General features: G+C 57.6%; 1 protein-coding gene and 1 non-coding gene across 9 annotated transcripts in view; both read right to left on the reverse strand.

The window, feature by feature from the left end:
• Positions 1-26,566, reverse strand: part of EP400 (E1A binding protein p400) — a 98,890-nt gene that overhangs the window by 33,811 nt on the left and 38,513 nt on the right. For 6 of the 8 annotated variants that reach the window (XM_039221295.1, XM_039221299.1, XM_039221297.1 and 3 more), the window contains 18 exons: positions 24,912-25,019; positions 23,716-23,900; positions 23,294-23,471; positions 20,807-20,943; positions 19,831-20,000; positions 19,411-19,585; positions 19,186-19,322; positions 16,998-17,184; positions 15,389-15,555; positions 13,926-14,095; positions 12,996-13,205; positions 11,032-11,196; positions 9,430-9,585; positions 7,278-7,372; positions 6,550-6,821; positions 3,080-3,282; positions 2,586-2,755; positions 1,129-1,325 (listed from right to left, as the gene is read on the reverse strand). In XM_039221295.1, the coding sequence (XP_039077226.1) occupies positions 1,129-1,325; positions 2,586-2,755; positions 3,080-3,282; positions 6,550-6,821; positions 7,278-7,372; positions 9,430-9,585; positions 11,032-11,196; positions 12,996-13,205; positions 13,926-14,095; positions 15,389-15,555; positions 16,998-17,184; positions 19,186-19,322; positions 19,411-19,585; positions 19,831-20,000; positions 20,807-20,943; positions 23,294-23,471; positions 23,716-23,900; positions 24,912-25,019 (3,082 nt within the window). The remainder of the gene's footprint in view (positions 1-1,128; positions 1,326-2,585; positions 2,756-3,079; positions 3,283-6,549; positions 6,822-7,277; positions 7,373-9,429; positions 9,586-11,031; positions 11,197-12,995; positions 13,206-13,925; positions 14,096-15,388; positions 15,556-16,997; positions 17,185-19,185; positions 19,323-19,410; positions 19,586-19,830; positions 20,001-20,806; positions 20,944-23,293; positions 23,472-23,715; positions 23,901-24,911; positions 25,020-26,566) is intronic. The other 2 variants (XM_039221301.1, XM_039221302.1) reach the window with 2 other exon arrangements.
• Positions 1,538-1,668, reverse strand: LOC120223273. The gene has a single exon (XR_005526256.1). It is a non-coding gene; the product is annotated as a small nucleolar RNA SNORA49 (small nucleolar RNA).

Genomic DNA, 26,566 nt, shown 5'->3' on the forward strand with positions numbered 1-26,566 from the left:
GTCCTGGGCCAGCTGTCCCCATAGGGATGCACACCGGGGCCCACTGCTCTCCCAGCCTGCCATGCACAGGCCGACACCACACACACCGACCGACCCCGCGCACAGGCCGACACTGCAGGCATGCCGACCCCGCACACAGACCGACGTCGTGTACAGGCCAACGGTGCGCACAGGCTGACGCCACAGCTTAGGTTAAGCAACAGAATATAGACTCCCTGATACTACACGACTATAAAAATGCTTCCAGAGGCACCTGGGTGGTTCAGTCGGTTAAGCGTCCGACTTCGGCTCAGGTCATGATCTCACAGTTCGTGGGTTCAAGCCCTGTGTCGGGCTCTGTGCTGACAGCTCAGAGCCTGGAGCCTCCTCCAGATTATGTCTCCCCCTCTCTCTGCACCTCCCATACTCCTGCTCTGTCTCTCAATAATAAATTAAAAGGTTTAAAAAAAAATTAAAAATAAATAAATAAATGCTTCCAGAAGTTTAGAAATACAGAGTAGAGCCTTCTCCGTTTCCCTCCGTTCTGGGTTTGGCCAGTTAGAACTTATGTCTAGGAATACAGTAAGTAAGGAACACAGGTTTGAGTTCTTTCTGCAGCCGTCCTAAGAACAGACACACCTGACGGTAACTGAGACACTCACAGGTCCCCTAGAAGAAGTACACTTAGAGTGGACAGTGTGGACAGCACATGTCGAAGCAACTAACTCTGTTACAGTCTCAGGCAAGCAGGTTACAAACTAAGCAAATGGGCACAGAGAAAACAAAGCAGCAAGAACTGAAGAGTGCCTCAGAAAAAACAAGGGGCTCCTGGGTGGCTCAGCCAGTAGAGCATCCAACTCTGGATTTCAGCTCAGGTCATGATCCTGGGGTTGTGGGATGGAGCCCCGAGTTGGGCTCCACACAGAAGGTGGAGCCTGCTTAGGATTCTCTCTCCCCCTCTCTCTGCCCCTCTCCTGCTTGTGCATGCCCATGCTCTCTCTCTCAAAATAAACTAAGTAGAAAAAACAAACGCCACAGCAGAGACGCGGGGCGCGAGCCCAGCATATGCTTGAGCCCCACACAGTGCTTCTGCTCCCACACCTCCCGCACCCTGGGCGGGCGACCACTCGTGGACACCGCCGCCCTCACCTGTATATGTGGACGTCCTTGCGCCTCCCGATCCTCTCGCACCACTCCTGGGCCTTGGCATCCATCACGGGGTTCAGGTCATTGTCATAGAACACCACCGCGTCGGCCTCCACCAGGCTCACCCCTGTGGCGCGGCTGTGAGTCGACAGAATGGCACAGAAAATCCGCCGGTCTCTGTTAAAACTCCTCATCAGTTCCTGGGATGAAGTAAGACGCTCGGGTCAGCCCCCCATGGCAAACACTGGCCGCCGCGGGTGTGCGGACATTGACCAGCTAGAAAGAAACGTCTGGTGGTCCTGGCTCCCACGCGCATGTCCGTGGCCACCACTGACCACCGACCACTCCGCACACTCCTCACAGGACGCCGAGCCTCGCTTACAGAAAGGATGTTAGACTCTACCTGACAGGAACTGTCAGCTCAACCCGCAGGCCCCATGAGAACACAGAGTCTTCCTGGGGAGGGACGTGTGCTCGGTCCTGTACCCTCAGGCAATGCCGGAGCGCTTCACGGCACAAGGCCCCGGAGTAAGGCTGAGGGAGCAGGGGGCGGGCAGGGAGAGAGGCTAGCAGCCTCCCGTGAGCACAGCTCCCGACAGCCATCTCGGCACCACAACACACAGCCACAGGACCCCTCTTCTTCCCAGAGGCCCCGCATGTGACCTGTTACACCACTGCCAAAAAACCTTGTTAGTCAACACCGTGCTGCATCTCCTTGCACCCCCTTCTCCGTGAGCGTGCACGTGGGTGAAAAGCCCTGTGTGCACAGGGTCACGTGAAGAGGCCGGCAATGGGCTTCCAGCACTTGGGAAGGTTCTCCTGTGCGGACTCCTGTTCCAAATGCTCTGATGACAACCTTGGAGTGCAGCCCACGGATGCTCGCAACGGTGTGCTCACAATGCCACCGAGCACCATGGCACACACACAACCTACTTGGACGTGTGCATCACTCCTGAGGGGGGCAAGGCACCGAAGGGGCTGAGCCTTCCACGCAGTACTCAGGCAGGCGTGTGCCCATGCGAGGCCCACAGGCCACACTGTCAACCTGTCTCCTACAAAGCCATGTGGCCTCGCGCCTGCTCGGAGCATGTGAGCACGCCTGTCTCACCGCACCAACCAAAGCAACACACGCCTGGCCAATGTGACGAGTCACAGAGGCGCACACTGTGCATTTGCGTTTCCTGGGGTGCACCGAGTCGGCACTGTGCCCACAGCTCCACGCCCAGCTGCGTCCTGAAGCACACCAACCCGCTCCTCGTGGCCACAGGATGTCTTGACTCTGAGACGGCCAGCCAACCACGCACGTCCAGTAACAAGGTGCTTGCGCTGAAGACTGACTTACTAGAGCGCCGCCACTGCCCCGCCCTGACACGGCTCCCAGAAACCGGGGCAGAAACCAGTGAGCTCAGTTAATGGCACCGAAGCATAAACTGTAACAAAGAAAACCTTTTCTTCCTTACCTGCCGCTGCTCGCTGTTGGCGTTTTCATCGATTCTGATGTAGGTGAGATAATGGAAGTTCAAGAACATTTCTAAAATGTCCAACATGAGAACCATCTGCGACAAGATCAGCACTCGACGTCCTTCTGACTTCAACTTCTGGAGTAAGATAGCCAAGGCTTCTAGCTTTCCTATAAAGTGATGATGTGGGGAGTCTCTCACATCCCGAGGCAAGGAAACCCGACCTCAAGAACAGTGCGAGGGCGCCCGGTAGCTCAGTCGATTGAGCATCTGACTCTCAATTTCGGCTCAGCTCAGCTCATGATCTCAAGTTGGTGAGATCAAGCCTCGTGTTGGACTCTGCACTGAGGTGAAGCCTGCTTGAGGTTCTCTCTCTCTTTCGCGCTCTCTCTCCCTCCCCCCACTGCTCCCCACGCTCCTCCACTCACTCACACGTGCTCTTAGAAATAAGTGGGAAAAAAAAGGAGCAGCGCCAACGGGAGCCCCTCTCATACCCGAGTCAAACTGGACCAATCTGAGCTCAGGAAAGCGGAGGGAGCGCAGCGCCGTGACCTGCTGCAGCTGCTGCGCGTAGGGGGCCGTGTGCTCTCTCAGGCGGTGCCTCAAGATCCTCATCCTGTGGCTGTAGAGGGACGGCGGCCTCGCCACCCACAAGGATGGGGGCGCGGCCACCACCGGCGGGATCACGCACGCCACCCTGAGAAGCAGAAAGTACATGCATCACACGTGGTGTCCACAGTGTCCCCACCAGGCAGCACCTGTCTCAGGAAGCAAAGGCTCAAGAAGGAAGCGGGTGGAACCTCCTAACAGTGGAGTTGCAGGAGAGGCCAGAGTGCCTAATTATAGTCCCCGTGGGGGGGACATGGCTGCTGGCCCACACCACCCATCACAGCTAACATGGGAGTGGGTGCTGCCAGTGCTGGCTAATGCGGGTCCCCCCATATTGAAACAACCATCAGGGCACCCGGCGATTGTAGGAACGGGCACACAGATGGCATTCTGTGAAGTATGTGTCCTTAGGGGGTCTGAGAATACAGCTGCCGTGTCCCGTGTGGTCTGGGGGTGGGAGGGGGGAGTGTGACCCCCAGAACTGGTACAGCCACCGTGCCACCAGGAGGGAAGCCAGACGCAGCTGGAAGAGGCCCGGCGGAGAGCAGCCACAAGCCACCCCTCCGACCTCTGGAGGTCACCTGCACCCAAAGGGCCTTGCTCTGGGGTCGGCTCCAGCCAGGTTTCCCAGACTTGCCACCAGCCACGTGGAAAAGAAAAAACCATCTGTCACCAAAGCTCTGACAAACAAAATCAAAGAACTAAACCAACAGAGAGCAATTCCATGTTCGTAGGTCGGAAGAGCCCACATGGCCAGCATGTCTGCTCTGCCCACCTGACCTAAAGCCTCAGCGCGCTCCCCGAGCACACCCCAGCCAGTGCTGTGCAGATGAGCCACACGCTGGACCCAAGGTCAACGCGGAAACGCAGCGGAGCCCACACGATGTCGAACGACAACGAAACCGGAGTGGGGACGCCGCCAACACAAGTCTCGCTGTGACGCCACAGGGATGGCGCAGATGTCGACGTGCTGCTGAGGGCTGGGCGGAGGCCCCGACAGAGGCAGGCACGATCACCTCGGCACTCCCAGCGGAACAAAGCACTTCCTGCAACAAGGTGCTGCAACAAGCAACAGCCACGCGCAAACACATGCACTGCACATGTGTTCCTAACGGGGTTCACGGTCACCCCCGTTCTTGCAAACAAAAACCCCAAAACAACCACCAACCCACATACACTTGATTAAGCCTCTGAATCGAGCCATTTACAGACAAGACAGGGAACGAAGCAACATGTCCAGTTACACGTCACGGTGTAACTGCTCGAGGAACCAACGGGCAGATCGAGATGGTGTGAAGTCCTACAGGGAAACCCGGGCTTTCCTCAACCAACACGTCGCGAGGGGAAACGAGAAGGGCCAGCAGAACCCGGTTAGAGGACCCACGACGGAGAGCTGAACCAACTGCCACACCTCCCTCGCATGATTCAGACTTCAAACACAGAAAAAGGATTTATAAGACGAGCAAAACCACGAAGGCTGAATACACACATACTAACGTCAGAAACAGTTCCTTTCTTAGCTGATAAGGGCCAGCAACTGTGTGTCTTTCACAGCGCGACAAAACTGTTTGTCTGGAATCTGTTTCGGAATGGTCTTGCTGCGGGGCCATCACCAGGTGACACAAGGCTGGGCAGGCGCTGGCGGCTGCTGAGGACGGGCTCCGGGTGCGCGGGCTCGCCGCGTTCCTCCGCTCGCGTGCGTCTGAAGACCTTTGACAACACGGGAGTTGGGGGGGGGGGGGGACTGAATCTAGACACGGACCCAGTCCCTTTGCAAACCTCGCTCAGCTTGGACCTAGACCTCAGTAGGAGATGCAGACAGGGGCGCCCCTGCACGAGGACGCAGGGGGAGAGCAGGTGAGGGGCTGGCTGACCACGAGCGGACAGACGGCTGGACTCCATCAGGGCCACACACTCTGCCTGTGAGAGCCGGCGCCCCGAGGGGACGAGTCACGGAGGAGAAGAAAATGCTCCTGAGAGACACGACTGATGAAGGACTGTCATCCTAACACCCACACAACTCTTAAAATATGAGAACATGAGCAACCCATTTACCAAACAGGCCAAAGACCTCAACGGATGCCACACCACGGAGGACAAACATGGCAAAAAGCCGTGAAAAGAGGCTCCACGTCGCACATCCCCGGGCAACCGCAGATCACAGCCGCCGTGAGACGCCGCCGCCCGCCCGAGAAGTGTGGCGGGGATGGGGCGGCGGGGCTCTGGCTCACCACCATGGACAGGGATGGGGCAGCAGACTGAACATGTGCCCGCCGGACGGCCTGACCCGCAGGCTTCTGGGTACTCAGTCACACGAAGTGGAAATGTACATTTCCATGGACCCTGCACGTGGTCGTCTACAGCAGCTTCACTGGCGGCCACGGGAACGCCGAGCGGCCAGAGGATCCCCAGGAGGTGGTAGATAAGCTGCCCTACAGACAGCGGGAATTACAAAGAAATGGCGGTCAAGCCACTAAAGGCTGAGGAGGAACCTTAACAGCATCTGCTGAGAGAAAGCCATCGGAAGAGGCCACACATGGACCACTCCAACGGCAGGACATTTGGGGAAAGGCACGGCCGCGGGTGCCCAGGGCTCCAAGGGGGGCACAGGAGTCTCAAGGCAGTGAGGCCACTCAGCATGCCCACCCGAGCCAGGCCGCTGGTTGCCAGGGCTCCAAGGGGAGCACAGGGACCTCAGGGCAGTGGGACCGCTTGGCGTGCCCACTGAGCCAGGCCGCGGGAGCGCCACAGTGTCCCCACTGGAAACCCAGGATCACCATGAGGCCTGCAATCGGCCACGTGCACAGAACAGGAGCAAGCAGACTCGTGCTTGGGCCGGATGGGACACATGCTCAAAACAAGGGATGGGACTCAACAGGGAATGGGGCTGAGCCTGCCAGTGGGACGCAGAGGAAGGGGAGCTGGGGGCTGGGGCGCAGGGGGCTGTGCACACAGCCTCTGGGCGGCTGTGTTCGCTCCTACAGCTGGCTTCTAAGTTTCACTCTCAAACACACGCTTCCTACGAGCAATGGTTTTCCGTGTGGTTTTCCAATAAAACGCTACTGAAGAGAGCACAACGGAGAAAGCCCTCGCCGCCAGGGGACAGTCCCCCACATCCACCAGAACGCTGCCCTGGGGACAGACCTGGCACCCAAGGGAGGAGAGAGCACCCTGAGGGTACACAGCCTTCCCAGAAGGTAAAGAGATCGGCTGGGGACCCCGGAACGATTCTGAACAGACTTCCAAGGTACAGCTCGCAGAGAACCTCGCAGGAACGAGCACCCGAGAAGGGGGGACACGCACCACTGGGGGCACCCGGGGAGCAGAGTGCCCGTGCACACAGAGGCCGCCCTACCTGTCAATGACATCCTGCAGGCAGGCTTGCCGTTGGGTCAGTGTCAAAATCAGGCCCCTGTGACTGGGCGAGGGTGAGGAGTGACCGCAGGCTGGCCTGGCCGCCTTCCAGTGACCGCCGTCAGAAGCCCCGAGCCAAGGAATCTGTTCTCTGCCAACCACGGAGCAAATCTGCAACAAATCTCTGCCGTAGACGGGGGCCCGAGAGCAACGGCGCTCGTTGACAAAGTAGATCTGGTCCAGTCGCTCTTTTAAAAGTCTGGTCTTCTCCTCCTTTGTGGGAAACAGGGAGGAAACCGCTATGGAAGAGCAGCAGGCCCGGCGCTGGGTCCTGCCACACCCCGCGGAGTCCCTCACGCTCCGCGTCCTCAGAGATGCCCACGGCCCATTCAACAGCAGAAAGCCACAGTGAGGAGGCAGAGCAAACAGGCGCGCTTCTCCCCAAACGTGGTGGGCGTTTCTAATGCCCAGGAGACAGAGAAACATGAAAAACATGAAATGGGATTTCTGGAATCACGAAGCCCAGTTTCATCTATTACAAAATGTGTTTTTGAAATCAAGTTCTAGAATTCAGGAACAATACGCGCTTTTTGAAGGCGTGTACCTCGACACCGTTAAATTACCACAACCTCCACCGGCCCCCCCCAAGTAGCTTCTGAAAGACAACTTCCGCACGTGAAGGAGTTGCCCACGTGCACCAATGCAGCGCTGGGGGCCACTCTGCCGTACCTGGGTTGGCCCTCCGACGGGAGAGGCTGGTTTGGAGGCCATTCCAGGGTCTCCTGCAGCCAGGGGGTTGGCCACCACCCGCCCAGGCACACCAACTGTAAAGGCAAGCGGGACGGGTAGTAAAACACGCATCCCCTGGGGCTCTGTTCACCCACATGCCCCTAACAGGGAGCCAGCACCACCCTCACTCTCCAAACCGAGGGGGATGGGTCTGCGCCCCACCAGCCCACCACCGCCAGCCAGGTTACGAGGCACATCCTGACAGGGGCTTTGTACAGGGGGGCGGCAGCACCGAGGAATGAGAGAGACCTGGGGTAAGACAGCCACATTAGGGCGCCTGGGTGGCTCCACTGGTTAAACATCTGACTTTGGCTCAGGTCATGATCTCACAGTTTGTGGGTTCGAGCCCTGTGTCGGGCTCTGTGCTGACAGCTCAGAGCCTGCTTTGGATTCTGTATCTCCTTCTCTCTCTCTTTCTGCCCTTCCCCTGCTCATACTCAGTCTCCCTCTCTCTCAAATATGGATAATAATAAAACCTTAAAAAAAATTTAAAAAGGGGCGCCTGGGTGGCTCAGTTGGCTAAGTGTCCGACTTCAGCTTAGGTCATGATCTCACGGTTTGTGGGTTCGAGCCCCGCATCAAGGTCTGTGCTAGCAGCTCGGACCCTGGAGCCTGCTTTGGATTCTGCGTCTCCCTCTCTCTCTCTCTCTGCCTCTCCCCTGCTCATGTTCTGTCTGTATCTCTCTCTCAAAAATAAAATAAACATTAAAAAAATTTTTTAAAAAAACTTAAAAAGCCGTTTACAACTATGTGGACAGAACTAGGGAGTATTATGCTACATGAAACTAGTCAGAGAAAGACAAGTATCGTTATGTCTTGACTCATGTGAGGACTTTAAAACATAGAACAGATAAACGTAAGGGAAAAGAAGCAAAAATAATATAAAAACAGGAAAGACGATAAAACATAAGAGACTCTTAAACGTGGAGAACAAACAGAGGGTTCCTGGAGGGGCTGTGGGAGGCGGGGGCCAAATGGGTACGGGGCATTAAGGAATCAACGCCTGAGATCATTGTTGCACCATATGCTAACTTGGATGTAACTTAAAAAAAAAAATAAACAAAATTTAAATATTTAAAAGAAAAAACTACTTCAGGGGACAGGGAAGGGGCGTCAAGTGATCAGGACCCAGGGGCAGGTGCCAGGCACAAGAGTGTGGTGGAGGTGACTGCCCTGTGGCGACAGGTGCCAGGAGCAGGTTCCGGAAGGTGAGGGAGGCTGGGAAACAGCACCAGCCACAGGTGGGGACACCTGGCACAGGGGATGTGGCAGCCCCGAGGCCTCCTCCAGACTCCCTACAGGGCCCGTCAGGAAGCAGGCACAAAGGCCCCATCCAGCCTCGGCACAGACAGCACAGGGGTCGGGGCCGAGCAGCGACTGGGACCTCGGGTCGGGAGGGGTCCCCGGCGGACCGCCTGCTCAGCCGCCTCACACCACAGGAGGATGGGTGCATCCAGGACGGCAGGACCCTGGCGGGGGAGGCAGGCCGAGGACGGGCCATATGGAGAAGGGCCCAAATTCCGGTCCATCAGCGGTCTCAGGAAGTTCAAGCATGCCCACTGGATGTATCTGTGACACTAACAGGCAAAATGTCTCATGATTCCAAGCCTCTCGTTAGAAAAGAAAGAAAAAAATCTGGGGCGCCTGGGTGGCTTAGTCGGTTAAGCGTCTGACTTTCGCTTAGGTCACGATCTCGCGGTTCGTGGGTTCGAGCCCCGCGTCGGGCTCTGTGCTGACTGCCAGCTCAGAGCCTGGAGCCTGTTTCAGTCTGTGACTCCCTCTCTCTCTGACCCTCCCCTGCTCACGCTGTCTCTCTCTCTCTCCTAGAAATAAACATAAAAAAAAAAAAAAAGACTGAAAAAAATCTGAGGTGAGTGGAGACTAAGTATCTTCTACAGATACCTTTGAGGGAAATGAGCAAGAAAATAAGCCAGGCTGCTAGGGGCCCATCTGTGGAGATGAGCAACCCTGACAAGCGGGGCTTTCAGGTTTAGTGACGCCACGGGCAGAGGTCGTGAGCACCGTCCGGTCGCCCCAAAGTCACAGAGAAAGAAGCTTCCCAAGTCAAGCCCCCCTGCTCGGAGCACTCTACCTGGCGGCGTCATGGGTGCGGGGCTTGGGCCGCCGGCCGGGGGCTTGCCTCCCAGGGCGCTGAGGGTGCCCGCCTGAGACACGGTCTGCATCACCACGGGGCCGGGAGGCCGCAGGTAGGACTGGCCGGGCGCGGACACGATCTGAAGGACGCTGCCTGCAATCACACGTGCGCCGGGGGGCGCCGGTCACAGGCCGTGCACGCCTCCCCTCCCGGCCACACTCACTTTCAAACGTACGGCAACAAACGAAGGAATACACTGAAAATCCAAAATCAAGTTTACTCCAACAAGGCAGCGCACAATGCAGTTACTTGGGAGATAATGAGCATATTTCATTTACAATGAACGAAAACCAGAAGGAACAAAATCACTTTTGCTTAACGTCAAGAGAACACTCCTCTAATCTTCGCAATTCCTGACATGAGGTGATGCAAAGAGCACCCAGGAAGGGGTGTCACGCCGGCCTGAAGCCCCGTGCCGCTCCCAGGGGAAGCCCCAGGCCCTGGATCACAGGCTGGTGCGTGCCAGTCCAAACAGTGTGACGAAGAAACCGTTGGAAACGCTGTCTAGCCCAAACGCCGCAGCTCTCCTCTCACTGTTTAAGGGGTCTGCCGCACCCAGCAGTGTGTGTGACCAGGCCTTTCTGACATCTTTTACTCTGGAGGAAGGCGCCCACATTGTGCTCCAACATGCCAGAGGCACTGACAGATGGCCTTGCCCTTTTGGCCAAAAAACTGAAGAAGCAGGGAATGAAACCAAATTAAGTGGCATCTTTGCTGCAGGCTTCCTGGGGCCTCCACTCCACCAACCTGCACCTGACCACCCGGCGCCCAAACAGAGCGCCCCAACCCTGGCTGACCAGTGGCACACACCTCGTCCCAGGGAGGCCGTGGCAGGCGCCACCTGTCGCAGGGGGCCTACAGGCAAGGGGGACTCAGACCCTGAGCCGCCACCACGTGGTCATTTTGGGCTAATCCTCTCGTGCCCCTCACACTACACCCTCGTCCTCTGCACACAGCAGTTACCAGAGGAGCACGTCGCGTTCCGACAAAGGCCTCGGGGACTGTGGTCTGGGAGTCAATGCTGCCAAATCTGTATATGAAAGGATGTAACTTCTACATCAACCGCTAGTTCTTTGGTGGCGTTAGGACAATTTATTTCACAATTTATTTCACTCTAAAATTAGAAAGTAACAAATATTTCTATTTTGATTTTTAAAACGGGGAATATTTAGAGCACCTGGCTGGCTAGAGCATGCGACTCTTGACCTCAGGGTCGTGAATTCAAGCCCCATGTTGGGTGTAGTACTTAAAACACAGTAACATAAAAGTAAACAAACAAACAAACAAATAAGGGAACATTTCCAAAGAATATATTTTAACAAAACAGGAAACACCCTTCCCCCCACCCCAAAAAAAAACCCAGTGTCGGCGACGGAGCCCCGGCTCCAGGAAGGCATGTGCTCTGGGGCTACCCAGCCGGGGCCCACAGAGCCCACAAGGAAGACGCGCCACAGCCCTCCACACACGGCGCCTGCGCTCCCGCGAGTCCCGGGCCGGTGGGAGCACACTGTGCGGTCCCCGGGGGCGGCTGGCCCTCACCTTGCAGCTGCAGCGGCTGGCCGGCTGTGAGCTGCCGCAGCTGGCTGTGCGACAGTGTGAACTTGTTCCCTTGGAACTGCAGTGTCACAGGGGTCTCCGGCTGGGCGACTCGGCTCTGCGGCCCTGCCAGCGACGCCAGCTGCGCAATTTTGACCACCTCCCCGCCTGCGGAAACGCAGAAGAAAAGGGGATTAAAACCTCTGGGACACCTCACCTCTTCCACTGACGACGTCTGTCGTCTAGAAGGACCGTCTGCGGTAAACTGAAGTGTCAGAAACGTTTCTTACGCACTGCTAACACATTCAGAAAATACTTTTATAGAAAACAAAATTATTATTAACGTTGGACTTCAACGACTAACTTATTTAATTATAACGGGCAGAAATTTTAGACTATCAGGTATTAGTATAATACACCGAACCACTAAGGAACATTTTACTCTTCTCTCCAACCAAGAGATGAGCAGCAAATGTCAAATCTGGCAGATATCTACTCGTAATACACTTTGAAACTCTAAGGTCAACCTCTTCAAAGAACTTTCACAACGTGAAGAAGTATGCGTCCAATTCAGTTCACAGATGTACGCAACACTACACCTCTGCAAGAGTAAGCGAACAGGTAACTAGCTTCCAGGACACCCACGTTTGCACGACAGGGGAATGTGTTCAAGTACATACATACATCGCACAAACGTAGCGTTAAGGTATAAAGCTTCACGCTCACTGGAACTAGACTGTAGGACTGGATCCTGAATGGTGACTGAAAAATGCCAAACTCGACACTGCTTAAAACACAGGCTCTCTGAAAACGTAACTCACATGGAGCCTTGTGCACCCGGCGCAGGGAGGTGCTGCCCTCAGGCTGCAAGCGAGCGTGGGGCGCGCGGGGCTCCCACACCCGTAGGTGGGTAACAGACACTGAACGTTGCCCCCAAGGAAGCCCAGGGCAGAGTGATTAGTGACGCCACACAGAGAACAGTGAGCAGAAGGCTAGGAGAATGTCCGAGGACGTCCCCCCAGAAGCTGCAAAGAGGACGACAGGAGGAGGCGCAGAGAGTGCGTGTGGACAGGACGCCCCAGCCCTGCCCGTGCAGAGCGAAGGGCGGCGGGTCACTCTGCCCGGGCTCGCGCACGGTGTGGGACGACCCCCCGCAGGCCTGTCCCCGGCACACAGAAAGTCACTCGGGCAGGCCTCCCTCTCGGGCAGCTTGCCAGGACAGCCGCTCTTTATGCGCTGGCAGAGGAAGCAAGGCCCCGTCAGGAGGCACCAGCTGAACTCAGGGTCTCCTCATGACATGCCTCCCCAGCTTCCCGGAGAGGCCTCGACACCGGCCACACCCATGGACCAAGGGCTCACGGGGCATCTGAGGAGCAACGATGCCTACAACTGTCTTGGCAAGGGCACATCCCACAGAACGAGCAGGGGCACGTGCGAGATCTGGGAATAGGCTAACGACGTCGGTCACGATAAAAAGTTCGAAGGAGATTAAATAATATGGTGATGTTCTAATCACCAAATCGTTACACAATGTCTCAGCTGAGCAGTAACTCATGCCAGGCTTCAACGAGACATCAGGCAAGAGCAAAACCGGTCTGGTTTTCAGCAACCGACACCAGTGCCCTCCGTGCTCTCGCTCTAGTGCCACTTGCTCCCTGGGCAGAGCCCCCAGCTAGCGCTGAGCGGGAGCAGGGCCACCGGCACAGCAGCAGAGCATGCGCGGGAGGAAAGCAGAGCCGACGCCCGGGGCGGGGGGGGGGGGGGCGGGGGGGGGGGGGGGCCCGGGGGAGAGGACAGAGGAGGCCTGGGGCCCTGGACACAGGCCCCGCACACTCAGGGCCAGAAACGACAGCTTGGCAAGAGAGGCAGCGCGTGGGGGTTGGGGAGACAGAAGGGATAGCAAGGCTCCTGACACACGCTGAGCGGACGTGGCGGGTGAGGGTGGGGGGGAGGGCGAGGCCACTTACTGGGCAGGCGCGCCTGGGCCTGCGAGGTGAGCACCAGCCCCGGAGGCAGGGCGCTCTGCCCAGCCGGGTGCGGGGGGGCCTGGGGCGGGGGCGGGGGCGGGGCCCGCGGTTTCGCAGGATGGGCGGCGCTAGGTGCTGCGCTGCAGGTCGAGGCGGGCGGTCTCGGCGCGCCGGCGGAGGCCTGGGAGCTCTGAAACGGGGCTGCGGCCGCTGCAATCGATAAGGTTGGTTTGTGCAAAGCCGTTAGATGCTCTTCATGAAATGCAATGTTTTAAACCCGAATCTCAGAGGAGCAAACATCTCCTACCGTCTCTGGAGGGAGAAGCCCTCCCTGAAGAGAGGGCGGGGTGCGGCCTACAGGGGGAGAGAAACCTAACTCGGTGTCCGCTGTGCGCTGCCTGCCGAGGTCCGCTGCCACGGGACACAGGGTGCCACAGGAGCCCCGCCCCCCGCCCCCATCTCCCCCCCCCGCACGAGTGCACCCTTGAGCCCCGGCCGGACGCTGAAGATCACGTGACGACGGCTGTGACACCGACAGTCACCTCCCGCTGGCCGACCCTCCCCTTCTTTAGAGTGACAGTCGGGCCACAGAAGCAGTGGCTCTGAGCGTGAGCGGCCTTGCCGAGGTGTGGCGCACAACCCTGCACCCGCGCTTCCTCACGCAGACGAGAGCCTTCTCCAGGGCACCTGTGTGTCAGCACGCCCACAGCGACTCAACCAAGACCGTGATGTCTTGCTCAGGGGGGAAAACTCCCAGTTTCAACAAACCAAAGAGCCTGAAAGTCACAGGCGAGCTACGCAGGTCTTCGGCAGAGCCGGGTTCCAGTCCAGAGCCACGGCCGCCCGTCCGGAGGGGGCCAGGGAGGCCGAGGAACTGCATCCACAGAGACCCACGGTCTCACGGAGGGCGCGCCAGCATGCGAGGCCTACCTTTCGCATCTGGATTTGCAGAGAACGTAGCGATCGGTGGCCGTCCTCGCACGTGGCCCTGAGGAGTGGCGGTGGCTGCGGCGGAAGCCGCTGTCCGGGGCGGGTGCACGCTGGGGAAAGCCACAGTGCGACCCTCGGGCTTCTGGCCGTACTGCACGGGCTGAAACAACCTGGCGAGAAGGCATTTGTGCCGCTGAGACGCGGAGGGGCCCCCCAAGCCCCCAAGATGACGACAGGCCCACACCCGGGGCAGCTGGAGCGAGCTCAGCACAGGCATGGGGAGGTGTCAACCACCCTCAGGACACAAAGTGGCACCATCTTCCCTAAGGTCACGGGACACAGGGTGAATGTGCACATCTAACGTTCAGAGGCCACGATACTATTGCTCAGGGTGTGCACAGAGCGGGGGCCGGGGGGAGCCACCTCCAATAGTCAGGTGACAAGGCAGCACAGGTCACAGTGGAAGCAGTACAGGCGCCCTGAAGGCGACGGGATAAAACCACAACAGGGGACCACGCCCGCGGCGACTGCACGAGACATGCTTTTATGTTCCTTTTACCTGAAAAACTGTAACAGCGGGAAATCTAGATTTTCAAGCCCTGTGCAACGCCGCAGCGAGAGGCCGCAGTGAGAGGCAGCCAGGAGAGAGCCACGACATGAAGCCAGGGTGGCCCTGAGACCGGCAGCTGTGCTGGTCCGCCATGTGTTTAAGGGAGGGTGGCAGACGGTGGTGGGCTCTGAGTCCCCGGGCAAGGCAGGTGCACCACAGGCAATGAGAATAGGTGCCAATTTGCAGAACTGGCCCCTTTCTCCCTAAGTTCCCTGTTTTCTTGCTTCTTTCTCGTCTGCAGCGCAAGCACGCGATTTTGCGTATTTCCAACTTGCTAGATTTAACCTGCGTTGAACCACTTGCTTCTACTTCCTCATCTAACGTGTTCTGCCCTCCCAGCCATGTGGCACCTGCAAAATCAGCTCGGATGTCCTTCAGAGGTCCTTGTGTCAAGGTCAGGGCCGGAGCCCTCTGCCCAGACCCGGGTCCCCCCACCCCCAGCCACGCACTGGACAGACCCAGCCTGACCCTCGCCCCCCGCCCCCCGGCCTCCTCCCCTCCTCCCCACAGCCCCCCCCGACACCACAGTGCTGGCGTAGGGCTGCCCCGTCCGACCTCCCCAGGGACCAGCCACAGACTGCCCACATGTGCCATGTGCAACGAGCCACCCCCACAGACACCAAGGACACTAGGCCAGCTTCCAGAGGCAGGTGGCCCAGTAAGAGGGTCATGCTTCTTCCCCATTGCCACATGTGGGTGTGGGTCCTGGTGTAAACTCACACCACCCACCCTAAGGAGTGAGGGGGCTGGGCCCTACCAGGACGGGGGATGTCACCAACCCTACGGCTGACCGAGGGCCCCCCAGGACCCAACCGGTCGCCTCGGGGAGGAGGCCAGGCTCCGTGCCACGCACCTGCTGGGCTTCAGTCTCAGCGCCGTGGGTCTGACCGACGGGAGCGGCGCAGTGAGCAGCTCCTCCATGACTTTCCGCGTCACCTTCTTCTTACACAGCAGTTCTGCCTCGTGACGAGTCATTTTATTCTCCAGGCCGATAAGATCAAACATAGAGAGATCTGCTTCCTAGAAAGAGAAAGGGAAGAGTTTTACTCCATGAAGCAGGAGAAAATGGAAACCCAAGCACATCCCAAACAGGACAGCCGGGTCCTGGTCAGCCACACTCCCCGGAAGGCTCCCCGAAGCCATTCGAGGGCTCAGCAGGCTGCTGGACCACAGCATGCCTCAGTTTCCCAGTCAAGACCATCTCAATGACAGTAGGAACAGAGAAGGCAGTGCTGAGGGACAGAACGGACTCAGCAGAAGAGAGGAAAAGAAGAAGAGAGAGAGTCTGGACAGTGTGAGTGCCAACACTCATCAACAAGGGGAATCTGGGGGGAGAGAGCCCCATGTACTGAGGAAGCAGAGGCGGGCGCATGCCCCATCACTCGGCCCAGAGCCCTGGAGACACGCATCACGCAGGCGGGAGCGCAGCCTGAGTCTCCAGCTGGGGCAGACCCCCCACGTGTGCTCTAATGAGGAAGCACGCCTTGTGCCCATCACCATGTTGACAAGGGGGACGGACAGCAGGTGCTGGAGAGTCCCCCGCACCCTCGCACGCGCAGAGAGGACGTGCCAACCGCCTGGCCACCCCTCAAAGGGTTAAATGTGGAATAGGCACGTGGCCCCACAACTGCACACCTAGATGTGTGCCCGAGACACACGAAATCCGTGCTCACACAAAGCTGGCCTGTGAGCGTCCACAGCAACACGATTCACAGCGGGCAAACCGTGGAGGTAAGCTAAGTGCCCCTTAACGGACGACCAGGTGAACGGGCTGCGACCCACCTGAGAGGGAATACCATTCAGCCTTGAGTGTGAAGGAAATTCTGACATGTGCCCCAAGACGGATGAACTAAAAGCACGATGCCTGATGAAGTGAGCCAGCCACAAACACAAAAGATGGGGGCGGATGGGGTACTGGAGTCTTGGTCACGGCTGTTCAGTGACCTGAAAAGTGCCTGGCACCTAGCAGAGCTCAGTGCTCGCTGAACAAGGGAGGGAAAACAGAACGTGGCCAACACCAAGCTTGGGACGCCAGGCACACCATCAGGCTCTTCCCATGGATTCCACACATGGTGCAGGAAGTGCTTGACTATGCCTGTCCCACCAAGGGGGACTCAGCCCAAAGCCCCCCAGCCAGCGTGTGGGGTGGGGGCTGTGCGGAGAACACCAGGGCCCTGTAAACACACGCACAACGCAGGAGCAAGACCTCACCCAAGGCCTGAGATGGCCTGTAATGGGCGCTTGCCTAGGAGCTGCCTGCGTGCGTCCCCAATAGGTACCTGCAGTAACTCCCCGAGCTCCCCTCAAACAGCCCAACATGTGGTGCGAGGAACCCCCCCCCCCCGCCCCCCGCAGCTGTCAGACTCGGGCTTGTCCCTCTCCGGCCGAGGGCAGGGAGAAGCACCTTGCAAACCCGGCGCGGCCCAAAGGGTGTCTGCCACAGATGTCAAGAGGACACGTACCTTCCAGGAGTCTCCGTCAAGCGCCTGGAGAATGAGGGAGGCGGAGCGGTACTGCAGGGGCCCTGCCGTGTAGGAGGACTCCGGGAGCCGCGGCTCCACCAGCCCAGGGTGGTTGCAGATGCGCTGCAGCCTCAGCAGGATGCTCAGCACGTCCACGAAGTGCCCGCTCTTCAGCGCTTCCTGCGTTCTGCTCTCGGGGAAAACAGCAGCACAGCCGTTGGTGTGTGCGCCATGCCCGTGCGGACTGCACCCACGCGTTCTCACCACGCCTGGCTAATAGTGCCTCAGCTCCGAACTGGCCTCCAGGCGGTTATGACTCTCAGACCCACTTACTGCTCTCTCAAAACCCGCCAGGAGGCCAGAGCGCCAGCAGTGAGGGTAGGAGGGGCGAGCAGCTCTCCAAGCCACCTCTCCCAGGGGAGGCGACACTCTAAACGGGCAGCAGTGATGCATTTCCATTCTGAGTGCCATGAAGAAAAGGTGGGCACCAGGGTGAGAGCACCTGACCCAGGAGAGGAGGGACCCCCAAGGGGATGCCGGCACCAGCCCTGCAGCCACGGAGAAGGCAGACACACAGGCGAACGCAGGAACCACGGCAGCTGAAGACCTCCAGGGTGGGGAGAAGCCGTGGGGGAGGGAGGGTGGGCTGGTCCTCAGAGACCCAGGAGCAGAGGCAGCGGAACAGAGGGGCGGGTGGCAGTGAGGACGCCAGGCTTCCAAAGGAGCGTCAGGGTGATGGGCTACTGGGTCTGAGAACAGGAAAGTCTACAGAAAAGGTGCTCTGGGGACGCCCTCACGAGACCAATTCTGTGGCACTCAAGGGACAACCGAAGCAGCGGCAGGAGAACACGGCCAGCAGGCGCGCTGTGCCGGCAGTCAGCAGAGCCCCACACAGGCCGTTCTCGGCCATGGCCACGCAGGGCGGAGACAGGCACACAGTCTGTATGCCAGGCTCCGTAGAGCAGAGGCGGGTGGGAAGGAGGGTGTGGAAAGTGCCCCCTATCTGCACAGGGCTGCTATGAAGGACACATCTCAGAAAAAAAGGCTGAAGCACAAGCGAGGCCCAGGACCCCAGAAACAAGCCCCCGGAGCGGAAGAGGCGGACACGGGCAGGTGTGCCGGGCTCCCAGGAAAGGGGACATGAGGTGTGCCGAGGAGAGGGCGCGCCGGAAGACAGCAGGGACACACGTGGCCTGCCACAGAGTGAACAAAGCGAAGCTCAGAGCCCACTCGAGGACCCCAGATGATCACATCAACGTGCAGCGAGCACACTGTGCTGGTTATCGGGCACTAAAGTGGAGTCAGCCACACGTGCGCTCAGCACCTCCTTTTCGACTTGACAGATTTAGGGAAACAGAAAAAGAGGTGCACAGGGTGAAAAGGAACCATCGCTTCCTGCTGCTCCACGAGGAACAGAAGCCACACAACGGCCCAGGTCTGTGGTCGCCAGAGTCCCACGTCCGCAGGCAGGACCAACATCCCCCACCAGGGCAAGCCCAGCACGCCCACGGCCCAGACGTCCTGAGGGCGCCGTCTGCTCCTGGCAAAGGACAGATGAGGACCGGCCTCCCGCGGCGGGCACGCCAACGCCCTCCACGGACCCTGCTCTTTGTAACCCAAAGTCAGCACCCGGAGGAAGGAGCTGCCTGACTTGGAGGGACGTGGCCGGTCACTGAGGCACGGCCGGGGCACGACTCCACGGCTCCTCTTCTCCCCTGGACGCTCACCTGACCGCGGCATCACTGATGCCACCTGTCAGGGACTAGGATGTTGTGCCAGGCAGCAAGAACTCACGCTTACGTTCTGGCTTAAAACTTTCCAGAACTAAGCAGGACAAACAGGCAGGAAGGGCAGGGCCATCTCTTGAAGGCTCACTGCATGCCTGATAGCTCTGTAAACATGAGGACGTGGCGCGCACAACGGTCTCAAGAGGAAACCGTGCCCCGCTGGCCCAGCGGTGCGAGGAAGGGCCACCTGAGTCCCACCGAGACCCGCGCTGCAGCCTCGGGGCGGCGTCCCGGTCACCACTTGTTCCCCACGGCGCAGGAGGGGGCGAGCCACCCCTCGGGCCGTCACACACCGAGCTGCTTCGTCGGAGCGTGCCACCCACGCGGGCCTCGCCTGTGAACGGGGAGCAGGGCGGGCACGGGGCAGAGGCCACGCCCCCCACGGTCAGGGGCCCGCTCACCCGGGCTGCAGGATCACGTCCTCGTACAGGGCCTTCTGCCGGCTCGACAGCCGGCACTTGAGCACGTGCTCGTACTTCCTTGTCAGCTGCTTCTCCACGTCCCTCTTGGTCCGCCTCAGGATGAAGGGCTGGGTCACCTGGAAAAGACACGAGAGCGCCCGTCGCCTCCCTCCCGAGACGACACGGCCGCACCCCCACGCGCCCGGCACCGCGGCCCACGCGCACCCGGTGCAGGCGGATGACCACTTTGTGGTAGTAGTCCTGGTTCTCCTCGTTCGGGGCCTTGAGCGGCGGGTGCAGGTAAGGCCTGGAGATGCCGGGGATGAGGAAGTGCACCATGGTCCACAGCTCCAGGAAGGTGTTGTGCGGCGGCGCGTCCATCAGGAGCAGGCGCTGCTGGCTGTGAGGAGAGGCCACGGCTGAGCCCTCACCTGGGAAGCTGGCTCACTGCCCCCGAGGTCGCAAAAGGAAAGGCACGGTGGTGTCCTGGAGCTCGGGTATGCGCACGCACCCTGGGACCCGCGGCCACACTCACCCACCAAGGGGAAGGGAACCCCGCGCGGCCAACGGGCAAGTCTGCATCTGCGACCACCCGCGTGCTCTATGTCACCCAACCAGAACCCTTGGGGCAGGAGAGGGTCTGACCTCTTCAGAGTGAACACGGCCTCCCAGTGCCTCTCGGTCATGCCCTTGACCCGCTGCATCTCGTCGATGACGAGGCACCTCCACCGCACACGCGAGAAGGACGCGCAGCCTCTGAAGAACTGCTTGTAGGGTGCGACACACACGTTGAAGCTGTTCGGCTCCATCCACTCCTGCAGCACAGAAGCCCGGCTTCAAGCACACGTCTCCCCTGCGGGCACACGGCCCAGCGCCCCATCCCACGACCCTGGTCCTCCGGACCGCCTGCCGCCAGCGCCCACAGCGTGGCCGGGCCCAGCCTCACGACCTCTTGCTCTGAGAGCTAAGGTGCCACAGACGCCCTTAAAGATGCCGTGAGGCACTAAACTGGTCCCAGAGGAAAGGTCACCACGAAGAACCACGGAGAGAACCACTTTTACATCATCTGCGGGGACACCGCACGCAACGCACTAGGACATCCACGCCGCAACCAACTGCATCACAGGCTTTTTAAAAACAAGCTAACGACCAGACGGTAAGAGAACATGTCCCCGAGCACTCCCTTTTCCAGTGAGCACTACTACTCAACACCACAGTCTAACGAGGAAGCAAAGCGTTAGCTTCAGTGAAAAGCAGTGTCGCCTTGTACACTTTCACTCAGGATCCAGTGCTACACGGCACGGGGCGGGCGTCCCGGGAGCTGGCCTGTGTGTCAACAGAGCCCCAGCGAGTGTTCACTGCACATGACTCAGGGTGCACATGGCACGAGCTCTCACCGGCCTTGTGCTGCTCAGGGCTCTGCAGGAGGCAGCGAAGGGATGGCCCCTGATGCTGGGCACAGGGGTGCCGTTTGCGCGGGGGCTTTTCTCACGGGGTGTCTGTACATTCAGGGGGTTCCAAATCAGGAACCACGGGAAGGCTCGCCTGACACTCCAGAATTGGCCCTTCCATAGACCCAGAGCATCCTGTGTGATGCGATCCCACGCGTACACCCACCTACCTGTCTCTTTGCTCTCAGCTCTCTGTGGCTGCCCACGTACAACAGGGTCTTGAGCCCGGGACACCAGCGCTTCAGCTCGAGCTCCCACTTAAGGATGCTGCAGCCTCTCACCACCACGAGATGCGGGCCCCAATTGCCTATATGGGAGAGAAGAAACAAAACCTTCCTGCGTGACAAAAAGCCCCACCTGGTGCCAAGTGGGAAAGCGTGGCAGGCATGTTACACAAAGTCCCTGGGCGTGACGCCCAGGCATCCTCACAGCATGCAGCAGGTGCCCCTAGACTGGAGGGACTCCGGAAGCTGCCAAAGGAGAACCGGGTAGAGTAAGCGCACTGTGGACACTGGGCAGAGCTCTCCTGTACAGGGACCCTGCTCAGGACACAAGGGAGCGTGGGACCTGGCCACCGGACCACCCCAAATCCTCCATTTCTATCTCGGTCCTCCGAACGAGGTTTTCAAGTATTAGAATAATACGCACATAACGAACGCCAACTTCTGTGCTATAAATGGAACGTAAACCAGGTCAGAAGGCGAAAACAGTAGACTTGGGGAAATGCCACGCAGTACGCACATCTGCGGCCAGCACTGGCCCGGCATACAGCGTCCCCTCCAGTTCCGAGAGAAGCAGCGCCCAAGAGGAAGAGGAACAAGAATGAAATAAACACTTCACGAAGAAATCCCGCAGGTGGACAACAGCTCTGTGCCAGGCGCACTCCACCCCGGGCAGGCGCACACCCGCGCCCAGCAGGTACGTGCTCTGCCCCGAGTGCCCTTCCCCCACCAGGAGAACCAAGAGTTTTTAAAGACCCACATTCCGAATGTGGTTACGCTTCTGGTTTTCGGCAGGAGCCTTACTTCAGACTCAAGCGGGCACCTGGGGTGGGCCTCCCGCTCTGCTCACTGCTGCCCCTCACATGCGGCACAGGCGCCACGCGAGTACCGAGAGAATGAAGCACCAGCTCATTCATTCATTCAACCGATGCAACAAAAGCCCCCATGATTGCAAGTGCTGCCTGCTTCCAGTCTCTCATGACTACAAATACAGTAACCAGTGCTCCTTCTGCCTCACGACAGGAGACTGAGGCAGCGTGTCGTCCTGAGGGGCCACCATCTGTCAGAACCTATTGAAAGCTGAAGCCTCTAGCACTGGGGTAAAAGCCAGAACCGATTAACACCAGGAAGTAAGGAGCCCTGACTTCAATCCATTTGTATTTAAAGCCTAACTGCGCTGGATCAAGCTTCACAAACATAGGGCAAGAGGAGGTGTATGTGCGCAGTGGCAAGGGGAGCACGCTGAAGGCGGGGGGGGGGGGGGCTGGCCCCAGGGGGAGGGAACAACCTCTCTCCATACTCGCTCCCCTCAGGTCTCCATGACCCCGTGGCAGGACACCACCTCCCTCATTTAATGAGCCTCCTCCTGCCTCCTGAAGGCCCCTGAAGAGGAAGAAGACGTGTCTGCCCTGCTCCCCAGGAGCCACTTAGTCTGGATCTGGAATCCTTCCTTTGCGAGGGAAACACCACGGCCGACCCGGGAACACCACAAGTGTGAACCACACTGGCTCCTGGATTCACACACAGGTCGTTCTCAACACACACGATACTTTGTTTTCTCTTCCTGATGTTCTCCTTGACATTTTCTTTCCCCAGCTCACTTTATCTAAAAACACGCTACATAACACATGCGCGAAATGTGTGTCAGTCGCCTGCTCATACTATCGGTTCAACTCCCAATCAATCGCTAACGCTCATCAGTGAAGTTTTAGGGAAGTCAAAGTTATGTGCAGATTTTTGTCTGCATGGGGGGGGGGGGCAGTGCCTATGACCACCACGTTGTCTGTTCAAAGGTCACTTGTATATAAGCCCCTATCCTATGTTAGAGACACCACATGCCCTTCTACAGCCCCCAAAGGCACAGAGCAGGGGACAAGACTAGCACCTGACCCACAGGCCGGGTGGAGGGCAGTGAGTGGGGGCCGGTCCCTGAACGTGTCTCTCCAAAGGCCGAGGGGCCTGCCTGATGACGTGTGAGTCCGAAGAGTCAGGCACAAGGAAGCAGCTGGGGTGGGGGGGGGGGGGCGTCTCCGCTGCGGTCTGGCTGCCGAGCCTTCGCAAGGCTGTGAGAGCTGCTCCCTGAGGGCAGCGAGCCTGGGCAGGAGGCAGGGATGCAGGCACTGTGGCAGAGGGAAGGCTGGCCCACGGCAAGCACTCCAATATACACAGGTCGTGGCTGGCTGGGGACACCGGGTCACACAGTCCAGTGGGTCATCACCGTGTCAGATTTTGAGCACCAGTGAGTTGCTCAATCTAGTGCAAACCACGAGCAAGTTTTCTGCTTGTTCCGACAAGTATTTCTGAGCCCTGTTCTCCTGGGTCCTGGACTGGAGCACAGGGCAAAGGAGCAGGGAAGGCAGGCCACGCCCCACCCTGAGGCCCGATGCACTGCCCACGGTCAGTGGAGAATATGAACTTCTCAAAACAAACTCTTACCTTCATTGCAAGCCAGGTGGGCAAAGAAAGCAATGATCTGTACAGTTTTACCAAGCCCAGCTTCGTCTGCCAATATGCCATTGAGGTTCTTCCGGTAGAGCTTGGCCAGCCAGTCCAGACCGATTTTCTGGTAATCTCGGAGCACGCCATACAACAGAGACGGGGCATTCAGCTTCACCTGCAGCAACATACGGGCCAAATACACACACCTCAAAATAACCGTTAGACATTTTTCTCTGCAATGAAGTCAAATCAGTCATACGGAGAACCCACTGGAGGACCACAGAAAAGATCTGGAGAAACAAGACCAGTGTTCACTCTGCCTGAAACTTTTGCGGCTGCAACAGAGTTATGGGGAAGTCGAAAGCCTTTTCTTGGCCTCCCAAAGACGTGGCCCCTCACATGGCAGCCTGGTGCCTCACCGTGGGGCTGACCCGGGCACTGCCTTTGGGCAGAACAGCTTCAGCCACAGCGGTCACCTCCGCGATGTCCTTTGTGTGAGGGTTCCCAATAGTCATTCTCTCTGCAGCTTTGAACTGGTCCATGATGAACAGTGAGTCTATGAGAACCACGTCCTTCCGGCTCTCACCCGGGCAGTCTTCCACATCTGTGAACAACAGAAAAACAGGTTAGTAACAGCTGCAAGAGTTTTGTGAGCCTACTTATCATTGACAGAAGAATAAAAAGGGAACAGACTGACACAATCCAAATACTTCCAAACGCAGTAATGTTTTGTTTTTAATCTGCTTTACACACCTAACAACACTAACCAAATAAATGAATACAAACTCCTGTAACATTACCAAAGGTAGGACCACTCTGGAAAGCCCTCGCGTGAAAACAGAGAACGTCTCCATGGCGATTAGGAGCTGGTGTCACCAGATTTATGGGCATCTAAGGGCTTAGGGATCCCCCCACAACCAGGAAGAGGAAACTCAGCAGAGAGGCCACCGGCCCATCCTCTGGCCCTGACACTCCTCCCTAACCTCTCTGCTCACAGGAGTCTTGTCTAAGGATCAGAACAAGTAGAATGAAAATAAGGAAAAGTAGACCTTTTTTTGGTGCAGCCTGTGTATTTGTTTGAAGTGTCTAACAGAAATAAAAGAAACTCCAAACTAGCGTGTTAAACAAACACAGCATAAGCTGAACGTTATGTGTGAAAATCCGTCTATAAAACAATGACTTTTATGAATCTGGAAAAAAATAATTCTATGCTGTTCACGACTTGGTCGAGTATTCTGAAATTTTGCCAAGTTAATAAAATTAGTGGTGCGTGGGTGGCTCAGTCAGTCAAGCGTCTGACTCTTGATTTCAGCTCAGGTCATGATCTCATGGTTGGTGGTACTGAGCCCTGTGTCAGGCTCTGTGCTGCCAGTGAAGAGCCTGCTTGGGATCCTCTCTCCCTCCGTCTCTCTCTGCTCCTCCCCAGCTCGCCCCTCCCCCCAAGACAAATGTTAAATAAAGCATAAAGTTTAATAAAACCACATCGATACATGATTACACATTAAACACGCAACTTTTTCTTCCATCTGACTAAAAGGAAATGAAGGTAACTCAAACCCTGACATATTTTTGCTTCTGCTTTCAGGCTCAGTTCGTTAAAGTTGTGAACACAGACCTTCTTCCTCACTCGCCTCCGCACTGTCAGGCTTAGGCTGCGGCCACTGGAAACTGGGGAGAAAAGCGCCTTCATACAACTTCATCAAGTCGATTAAGGGCAATTCGGCTGGAAAGATTGCGGGGAGAAGGGGGTTAGTTTACACGGGAGGGCGGCGGGCGGGAGGGAAGAAGGGCAGCAGAGGGCCAAGCTGAGCAGGAAGGGCCTCCTTCACACATCCTCCCTTTCTTGGCTTTAATTCCTTGGAAAAAATATATATTTTCTAAAAACACATTAATAATTTCCAAAAAGTAACTGTCACCCATTACTGATAAGAGCTCTAAGACACTTTTCTTTACAAAAATGAGAATCTTTAAAATGAAATTAAGAAACTCAATTTTTACTCATAAAAGAATTTTTAAATTTCTAGAACAATAAACAGTAGAACCTATAAGCCAACAAGCATAACTATAAAAACACTGAAAGAAAGTAATTGGAAATAAATAAAATTATGAAACATCAAATAAAAGTCCAACAAAAATAAAGCAAAACACCGTCTTACCTGGCGCATCCAACAGCGGTGACACCTCCCACACAAAGAGCTCACCCTAAAGGACCCCCAACCCTCGTGGCCACACCAGCTCCCGGGACCCACGCACCCTGGCGGACGCACCACACAGGGTGCCGACGTGGGCCCCGAGCCGCCGTCGCATCCCGCTCGGAAAGTCAAGGCGGCAAGGATGCGGGAAGGGGGCCCGGGAGACGGCCAGAAGACCCAGAGCGCCTGTGTGCGTGAGCAAGCCACGGCCACTGGGGACCACAAGTGTGCCCGGGCGCCCGGCCCCGCTAACTGTGTGCGCCACTGCGAGAGGAACGACGATGAGGCCGGGGCTCTCAGGGGAGAGCGGCCGCTCAGAGGAGGGACTGCCCCATGGAGTGAGCGTGACCGCGGTGGGGCAGCTGCACTTCACGTCCATCGCGGGGCAGCACCCCTCCCCCCCATCTCCAATGCCAACACACACACACTCCTCACTGCAACTTCAAAAATGGTAAGACACCTAAAAATAAACCTAACAAAAAACACGACATCATAAAACGCTCCGGGCAGCTCCTGAAAAAGATCTACGTGAATGGACAGGTGCACTGCGATCAGAGCTTAGAAGCACTCAGCTTCATAAGGATACAGAGCTCTGACGTCACCCGCCAACTCAACGACATTCAGATCAAAATTCCCAATGGATTTTCCTCTGAAACCTGATCAGCTGACTGGAGGTGGACATGAAACCTGCCCAAGATGGCCGAGAGCACCCTGAAAAGAGTGAAGAAACAGAGCCCCAGATGGCTCTTGGGGCTGGCACAGGGCCATGGCGGGGCGGAGGGGCGGGGGGGGCGCTGGTTCTCAGGGCGGGCACAGGGCAGGGAGGGGCACAGGGCTAGTTCTCAGGGCATGCACTGGGCCAGACAGATGGGAGCAGCAGCAAGGGAGGGCTGAGCAGACAACCAGCTGGCAAGGACCAGCTTGGCAAAGGGCGCCAGGACAGCTGTGATCCATTTTGGGATTAAAAAAAAAAAAAGAAGAAACTACACTCCTTACACAACAGGCAAAAGCTATTCTTGACAGATCTAAGACACAGATATGTGAGTAAAATTCTAAATTTTGTAGACAAACAAGGAGA

Source organism: Hyaena hyaena, unplaced genomic scaffold, assembly GCF_003009895.1.
Source record: "Hyaena hyaena isolate Hyena2069 unplaced genomic scaffold, ASM300989v1 scaffold_967, whole genome shotgun sequence".
Taxonomy (NCBI): Eukaryota; Metazoa; Chordata; class Mammalia; order Carnivora; family Hyaenidae; genus Hyaena; species Hyaena hyaena.